At 40.3% G+C, this 8,784-nt stretch overlaps 1 protein-coding gene across 14 annotated transcripts in view; it reads right to left on the minus strand.

Moving 5' to 3' along the window:
- Positions 1–8,784, minus strand: part of fmnl2a (formin-like 2a) — a 51,341-nt gene that overhangs the window by 13,231 nt on the left and 29,326 nt on the right. For 10 of the 14 annotated variants that reach the window (XM_014030704.1, XM_014030708.1, XM_014030699.1 and 7 more), the window contains exons 5-11: positions 8,183–8,266; positions 7,077–7,232; positions 4,511–4,555; positions 3,102–3,210; positions 2,797–2,873; positions 1,652–1,745; positions 431–505 (exon numbers count right to left, since the gene is read on the minus strand). In XM_014030704.1, coding sequence (XP_013886158.1) covers positions 431–505; positions 1,652–1,745; positions 2,797–2,873; positions 3,102–3,210; positions 4,511–4,555; positions 7,077–7,232; positions 8,183–8,266 — 640 coding nt within the window. The remainder of the gene's footprint in view (positions 1–430; positions 506–1,651; positions 1,746–2,796; positions 2,874–3,101; positions 3,211–4,510; positions 4,556–7,076; positions 7,233–8,182; positions 8,267–8,784) is intronic. The other 4 variants (XM_014030713.1, XM_014030702.1, XM_014030710.1 and 1 more) reach the window with 1 other exon arrangement.

Here is an 8,784-nt window from a genome sequence, read left to right on the forward strand (position 1 = left end):
CGATTAATCGATTATTAAATTAGTCGATTATTTTAATAATCGATTAGTCGTTGATTAATCGATTAATCGTTGCAGCCCTAGTCCGCACTGGGAATAAAACCCTTGAACCACTGAGCCATTGCATTGCCAAATTAGTACTTTCTTCACAGTCATAATAATTTTTCTTAACCAGAATAATCATATTATTTTATCCTGAAAGTGAAAAGAAGGTTTGCCTGCTTATTCCGTATTGTTGTATTTGTAGGGTTGGGTTAGCACAAATTAATTAATTCATTTAGCTTTCCCAAAACATCCTTAACAGGGAATACACTGAGTACGTCCCTCTGGGGCTCAAAAAAGCTTCACAAGCCATTTCCTGTCAGATGAGGGATCTGGGTGGTGTTCCCCTGCAAACGCAATCGATAGTCATTAGGAGTTTGTTTGTACACACCATGAAGTCAATGTTGTTGTCCTCGTTTTTGAAGTACTCCATAAGCTTCTCGAACCGCTGGGACTCCTGGCAAACCTGCGAAGCACAGCACACTTTCACTGTAGGAGCGAACCGACGCATGGAGTCGGTGATTAGCATGAATATTGTCGAACCAAAAAATTTTACAAAGCGACTCGTGATTTTAGCTTCAGATCTCTGATTTATCAGCAGCGGCATTCGGTGCAATTAAAACAGCCGATAAAGACGTCACGACTTCCTCTGATCGTGGAAAAAAAAAAAAAGCATTTTTCAGATTATTGTTGGAATAAATTATTCATACGTTGCTGCTTTCATCTTATTTACAGCTCTATGTTCAGCATCTGTGGGGTGAAACTCAAACCTCAGATATGGTGTTTTTTTATTTCTTTTAACAAAAATAAGCCTTTTTGAAGTAGACAGAAAACTAAATCTGAGTAGATAAAGATGCTTTGCGGTTCTGACAGGTCACTGAAAGGGTAGCGAGGCAGAGAGAGTATATTAAAGAATTTAAAAGGAAAAGTGTGTTTACTCAAAAACCTCCAGCCTCTGCCTGCAGCTCCTTTAAGCACCTAATTAAACTCAGCAAAGTAGATCTAATAGCATTACTTGTTGATAAAAATTAATCAATCTGCCTCCATCCCGACGTGCCTGCTGCGGTTTATAGTATCAGAAACATTTTCTCTGCCTCCTCATTAGATTAGCTCTGCTCTGGCTAAAGCCTTATTCTCCCCACTAATGCCACCGTCGCCGAGAGCAACTCTCAATATTTTATTCAGGGGTGTAAATATTACATAAACCGCAGTCGCCTTAGGTTTTTAACGCTACAAAAYGAGGTCGTGTTTTTAGCTCCCACTCTTCCGTCTAGCAGGCAGAACGCCTCGTCCAGACAGGCGAGGGGTCAACAGAGGCTATCTTTCACATCAGCCATCCTTGCTGTTTGCAGCTTCGACGAGCCTGACAAATCTTAACACGTACGGGACGGTTTTCTCTGAYGGCTGCTCGGGGGCCGGCCCACGTTACACCTTTGAACGGGTGCCTCTAATCTGTCGACMAGAGGATGCGGACCCCTTTGAAGAGAGGAGGAATCTGCTGGAGAAGCATTTCCCAGAGGCTGAGTCCTTGTCTGAAAGCGCAGTTTGGAATGTAAGGACACACTGGTTCCCCCGCCGCCCCCCTGGTTCACCTTTTCGGCGCAGGTCGTACCTCTTTAAAGTTGTCGAACGCAGAGAGAATGATTTCGTGGCCTCCTCTGACGAGACAAACTGCCGCCAGGAGCTCCAAAACCAGAGCTTTAGTTCTGTAAACCACAGAGAAAGTCAAAGCAGAAATGGTGAGGACATGAGAGCCATAAGAGCGCTGCAGGAGGCCTATACTTAAAACACAGAGCAAAGAACGATGCAGGAAATGTAATTTAACATCACATCATCACTGAAACGATTTGGGAGCATGAATCTACACGTAATTACGACAGCTACACTGTTTATTGCAGCTAAATTGATGGTTCAGGCCTTTTGAAGTAAAAGTTCATGAATAAGAGAACAATTATTATCTCACCTGTTGTAGATAGGAGTTTAAACATTAGTTTAGGAAAATAATTTATTTTAATCCATATTGACAAGCTAATGGCTAGTCTGAGATGGGTCAAGACCAAGGCAGAGAAAATGTTTTTATCAAAGGTTCCTTAGAGTGAACCAAACAGGCTAAAGCTAGCTGCTGCTGTTGCTATTTGAGCTTTTAAATATCCATAGATATTAGTCAGGTTTATAAAATTGCAGTCATCTCAGGGAAGCAGAACTCCCCTTTGTTCTTGGCCATAATTGCACTAGCCATTAGCTTGTCGATCCGGTCAGAACTAACCACTATTTCTCCAAATCGAAGCCGTTCAAAAAGCTGAATATAATAATTCTGCATAATCTTTACAAATATTCAAACTAATAACAAGGAGAATTTGAGATTTAGAACACTAGCTCATGTTTTGGAGTGTTTAAGTGTGTTTGYGGTGCCGTTTTCACTTCAGTGACTCAGCACTTCTTTGCCTGGATGAGACTGAATGTGACAGGTGATGTGAAGTGGTCTCACATTCACTTCTCAGGACAACCTTTTTACCTTTAGGCATGGTCTGAAACCACAAGCATCCACACACACACACACACACACACACACACACACACCAGAGTGTTTCTGGTCTCGGACTCAGTGGAGTGAGCCGGCGGTGCTTTCACCAGTCCTTCTGAATGTCTCAGCGCGTCAGAAACACTCACTCTGCTTCAGGCTGCAGCTACGTTGAGACTAATGCTTCTTTAGGGATGTCAGTCCAAGTGATTTGTCAGCTTCTGTTTTGAACTTACCTTGGGTTTTTATTGTTGAGACTTAGTGCAATTTCATTCACAGCGTGTGGGTGTGACATGACCATGTTGAAGCCATACTGGGAGAGAAACAATAAAAAGGGGGAAGAGACAGAGACAAATAAGTTAATGAACAGAAAAAAAACAAACAAACGAGGAACCAGTGAGTTCTCCCAGCTAATAAATAAACCATGGAGAGCCAGCAGTGGAGAAAATTGAATTTGGCTTCAGATAGATGGTTGCGCTTCAGTCCAAAAAGGTCACGCTGTCACTGTGGGTGCCCCCCTGTGGACTACAGAGGGGCTCACCTGGTAGTTCATGATGGCGCGTAGGCACATGATGCAGACGTGAACGTCATCTTTCTTGCAGACCAGTCGGGAGTTTTTCAGTGTTCTCCGGCTCGGCAGTGTGTTGCTGCTGTAAAAAATAATCATAAAAAACACACGCAAAGAAGTTAGGAAGAAAGAAAATACGGTGTGTGAGTGAGTAAACAAGAAACACAATGTCTTCTTGATAAACATCAAAGTGCCACGGTGCTTTTTAACAACACAAAACAAAAGCTATATAATCTGTCATTCATGTTCGCTACAGTTGTTTTAAGTCGACGCCCTTCACAGAGATCTCATTCTGAATAACACAACAGCTGCCAGTCATTTGAATGCAGCGCAGTGGTTGTGCAGGTTAATGTGGACAAAAAAAATTCTGGAGCAGCAGAATTGCTGATCCATTCAGAGCAAAACTGTTTATATCCACATTATCCTCACATTCTTCAATTATGAGTCCGATTTCTGTGGAAAAAACGTTTCTTCAGGTGACTGTTAGACATGCTGGGTTCTGTCAGCCTGCCGGCCCGCAGGCGTGACCTCTGTGAATCAGAACTGCGTCTGGGTGTGTTTGTTTTGTCTTTTTTTTTTTTAAAGAGGCCATTTCGGGACACACATGGTTAAGCAGTGATATTTAAGGCCTTATTAACAACAAACTTGGGCCTTATTTTAGTGTTTAGATAAATGAATCTGCAGAAAATAAAAGAAAGTGCTTAAAATAAGCTGCTAAAAATAAATGCAAACGATTCATGAGACTCGTCCTGATAGAACTGAACCAAGCTGGTGCACAGAGAGAAAAATGATCCMCAAACTGTTCTTTCCAGGAGTTTCCTGCTTACAATTAATCAACATACGAACTAAGATGCAGCTGAAATAAAAATAAAATAAGTTCCCCACCTGCCTTCCCTTGCTCCTTTTTCGAGGGTCCTAATAAACGCCCCAAAGGGGTTGACATGTATAGTTATGAACTAAAACAGCTACACTTTAGCCTGTTTATTAGAAGAAAGACATTTAAAAGAAAATAAAATCTTCAAAAATGGACCAATTTTGGATAACTGTAATAACTACAATATAATTTAGTGTAAGAACAAACAAAAAGTAGCAAAGCTACAGCATTCAAGGCGTAAACAAGAATTAAAACTTTTCTTTCAAGCTGTGAAAGGATATTGACTCATGAAAGAAATACGTTCACAGCTGCAGTTACGCATCTTAAGTTTGAAAACAAAAGTACAAGACCTAAACAACCAGTCCATTTCCACAAATCGAGACTTTAACAAGTAAAACATTAAGTGCACCACAGAGCGACAACACATTCTAGAACTACAACTACAGGCTATACAAGTGCAGGACTGACACATCTACATGTTATATGACTCCTAACTCTTTGGACATACCGTCTCATCTGAGAACATTTTGGACAGTTCAGTGCGCTCGATGTCCTATAAGATGGCAGTTTGAAGAGGACACAGAGACAAGACTTAGTTTGACTTCAAGAACTAGTTGTGGAGTTTTCTAGAGCCAAAAATGCAAATAAAAGCAGAAGGGTTAATAAACTAACTAAGCAATAGACCATTTTGTGGTTAGAAATGCACACAGCAAAGCCTATCTTTTCCCAGTCCCAGGTTAACTGGATAAAAGCGGAGGTTGCTATATGAAAACGCTATTGGAATTAAGCAACTCAATAAGCTCAAAAAACATGTTTGGATATTTATGAAAAATCACATCTAGGATCCTAAAGGAAAGTTTAGCACAAATAAGTTTGGAGCAAATATATCGGGACGGTATAACGACGTAAATTTATCTGGTAAATTTGTGCACTTGCAATGGGGTTTTTCTACGGAGCCTGCGAGTGGACATGGGTTTTTTTTTCTTCTGCGTTCTCACGCAATACTTTTTCGTTACCTCGCAATATCTTTGCGTTACTTCGCAATACTTTTGCGTTACCTCGCAATATCTTTGCGTTACCTCGCAAAACTTTTTGCGTTACTTCGCAAAATTGTTTTGCACTCCCATGCAAAAGTTTGTTTTGTATATGAACTGAATTAAATCACTTTTATTTTGAAACATCCGGTTACCAAAACAGGATGTGTCGCCACAAGTTCATGAAATTGACGTTGATGTTGCGTGGCTGCACTGTGTTAAAATATCGGTATATGACATACTTCCATGCGTGGCTGTGTGATATATTTATTCTGAAGCTGAATTAAAGCAGTAGGCTAACTCGCTAATGGTAAACATGTGAGTTTGTTAATAAACCGGCAGGCACAACAGTGTTTAACGACTTTTGCGAGGGAACGCAAAAGGTATTGCGAGGTAACGCAATACTTTTGTGTGTGAACGCAAAACGAAAAGAAAGCCCCCATGTCCCCTTGCGGGCTCAGTATGAATTAGATGATATGCTGATATGTAATGTAATTATTATTATTATTATTGTTATTGTTATTATTAATACTACTACATCTCATGTGGAGTGCCACAGGGTTCCAATCTCGGACCTAAGTTATTTATTTTGTATGTGAACGATTTGGTAAATGTGTCGGATCTTTTTTTGGTGTGTCCTATTTGCTGATGATACAACATTCTTTTGTTCCGGTAAAGATATAAAACAAATGTTGGAGAAAGTACAGACAGAATTTGTGAAAATACAAAGTTGGTTTCAACTAAATAAATTATCATTGAACTTGGACAAGACAAATTATATGATTTTCTGTAACAATAAGAAAACTATAGATGTTTCATTTAAAATTGATGATGTAGACATCTGTAGAGTCAGTGAAGTGAAGTTTCTAGGTGACATGATTGATGAAAAACTGACATGGAAACATCATAAAAATGGTTTAAGAACAAAAATGGCCAAATCAAAATGGCTCCGTAGTTTTCTAACTATGAAATGGTATTTTTTATAGTGGATTTTTTATGTATAGTGGAAGTTAAGACTAATAAAGTAATACTGTATTTTGCAAGTAAATTTGGTCTATTTTCATAAAATACAGTATATCCAAAATACAGAAATTCTTCGAAAGCTGCTGGTTCCATCTGTACATTTTATCCTGACATTCAGCTTCTTTATGGCTGCTGCAGAATCTAGGCTACACTCAGCAGAGAATGGCATTTAGGGAACCTCACAAGCAGCAGAAGAAAACAAGAGGCAGGAGCAGCGAGTGGGAGAAAACAACCCTTTTGCTCCAAAAGGGAAGGAGATTTCAGTCTCGGGGCCCAGGAGCCGACGCAGAGGGGGGTTGCTGCAGGCTGGCAGTACAAATAATTCACATGGCAGACACAGACAGCAGCACAAATAAACCAGGCAGCTCTACCAGGGTGGCACAAAGTACAATGAGGCAGGAGGGCCGTGTACGGGAACGCATGTGCGAGACTCGGCCCTCCGCTTTAAGCGTGCATCTTAAGAGGGGCACAGAGACGACTGCGAAGCAGCCGAGCGGAGCTGCGACCTGCCTGCTGTCGAGGAGCGGCGTACAAAAGAGCAGATGACTTCGGATGGAGATGAGGACAGAACAGAGGAGACAGTCAATGTCACTTGGCGTGCTTGAAAGCAACAATTAATAACAGCACAATTAATAACAGGTGCAACTGTCCACAAATAAAGAACAAAGAAAAACACAAGTTACAAGTGTTTGCGTAGTTTTTAAGATCTGTATCACGTGAAGAGTTGTCAGTCATTTCTCATAATCATGAGTTTGAAAACCTTAAAAAAAATAAAAAGGGGCATTTCCAGACAAAAGGTTTTCCAGCCTGAATGTGTCTTAAGATATTTAAAGTCTTACAGACCTCATGACTACACAAAGAGGCAGCTGAGGCGTCATATGAAAAGTGTGACTTCTTAAAATAATTATACGGCTTCAGAGAAACACGAAGAAAAGAAAGACGAACGCTAATGAAAAAAAGCTGAAAAATAAACTAAGAGTTGCAGAGCGTGGACGTCAACGCAGGACGTCACCGTACCGGATTGTGGAATGCCGCCCTGCTCGGGTGATGCCGTTTCCTGTGAGGGGGGACGGCAGGGTGCCTCCTCTGTGCAGGTCCTCTATAGAGTGACTCCAGGACTTCGACTTGTCCATCGCAGCCTCCATGGCGTTCTCCAAACAGTCGCCGTCGTAGCTGCAGCAACAAGGAAACACTTAAACCTACAGCCTTACAGTTTGGAATACTTTCAGCAAAAAAAAAACTTTTATCATAGCACATTTTACTATTTCACGTTATTTTAAAATGAGGTTTTCTGTCTCCGTCATTCCCGGGCTTAATTCTGAATTTATTTCTTTGCATTTTAAATTGTCAGAAGCTCCTGTCGGACAGGAAGTTTTATTGTCTTCAAAAATATTAGCTTCTCTGTTAATTTTTTAGCAATGACATTTACAGAAATACAGCACGTAACAACAGTGCTTGAGTTTCCAAGACGTTGGCAATCCTGACCAAATTATATGCTCTTAAGAACAGAAAAGTTGTTCTTTTTTAAATATGTTCCTTTAAAAGAAAGAATAACCCATCATTAGTCAAATACAATCACCTCTGGTTACACAAACACAACATGGCTATGATTAAATGACAGTCTTGAGGATTTAATGTGCTATTTTGTAACCTAAGAGGTGACGCCACAGTGGCTATGTCCATTAGAACACTGGGAACAGGAAATAAAGCTAATGTTTTGTTGTGTTTGGCAGTTTAGCTTTTAAATGAGTCCTTTTCTTGACTTTGACTGCATAAACACTACTTTATAGCTGACCATCCATAATGTGGACAGACTGTAATAATACACACTGATGTTAAAGGGTGAATTAAAAACTTTACCCTGAGACTCTTTGGACCCAGGCTTAAGAATGACTAATAATCACAGAGTCGGTTCATGAATAGGAGCATACGGCTGCTATAATTCACAATCTGTCCGCAATGGACCACAAGTGACTCAATGTTTCTGGCGGCAGTGACGGCGGTGCTGGCGCTGTGTGGAGATGCGTCAGGCGCTGTGCAGAATGGTGCCGTTGTTTCGACTGGGAGTTCTGCGCGTATAAAAGAAACGACACGGGGAAGCTGGGGAGTGTGTGGAGACTTACGTGACGGCGTACTGTGCAAAAGAAAGGTATTCCACCAGCACATCCAGACCTTTGTTCTCTTCATTTAAAAACTCCCTCACCCACCTGAACAGGAAAAAGGGGAAAAAAATAGTAAAAGAAAAAATGTTTATTTGCAGATAAACTTTGAACATATGTGTGAAAATACAAATGGGCATTTCTTTTTTAAATAAACTTAATATTTGCTCAAACAGCTGTGGAATATTGTGTGTTTACTATAGTCTCCACCTGAACTAGCTGTTTAATCAGTATTAAACCATTGCTCAAAACTGAGGTCCTTCTACGACAGGTAAGATATTAATTGTTCCAAAGCTTCCCACAGAATCCCCCTTTAAAAGATCTGAACTCTCTCTTTAAAGGGATCCACGATTAGTTGCAACATTAGACTTTTTTTGATAAACATATATTTTAACTGTACAACAAAGACTGTAAAAATACTGTAGGCTGTTTAGTTTTATAATTTTTAAATAAAATATTTTAACACGGACGGAGCCATTTTATTTACACGCAAAGCATTCTGGGTAAATGATGACATGGATAGGTCATCGGTGTGAGCAAGCTATATCCACCCTGAAGGTTAATCT

This window comes from Austrofundulus limnaeus, unplaced genomic scaffold, assembly GCF_001266775.1.
Source record: "Austrofundulus limnaeus strain Quisiro unplaced genomic scaffold, Austrofundulus_limnaeus-1.0 Scaffold1104, whole genome shotgun sequence".
Taxonomy (NCBI): Eukaryota; Metazoa; Chordata; class Actinopteri; order Cyprinodontiformes; family Rivulidae; genus Austrofundulus; species Austrofundulus limnaeus.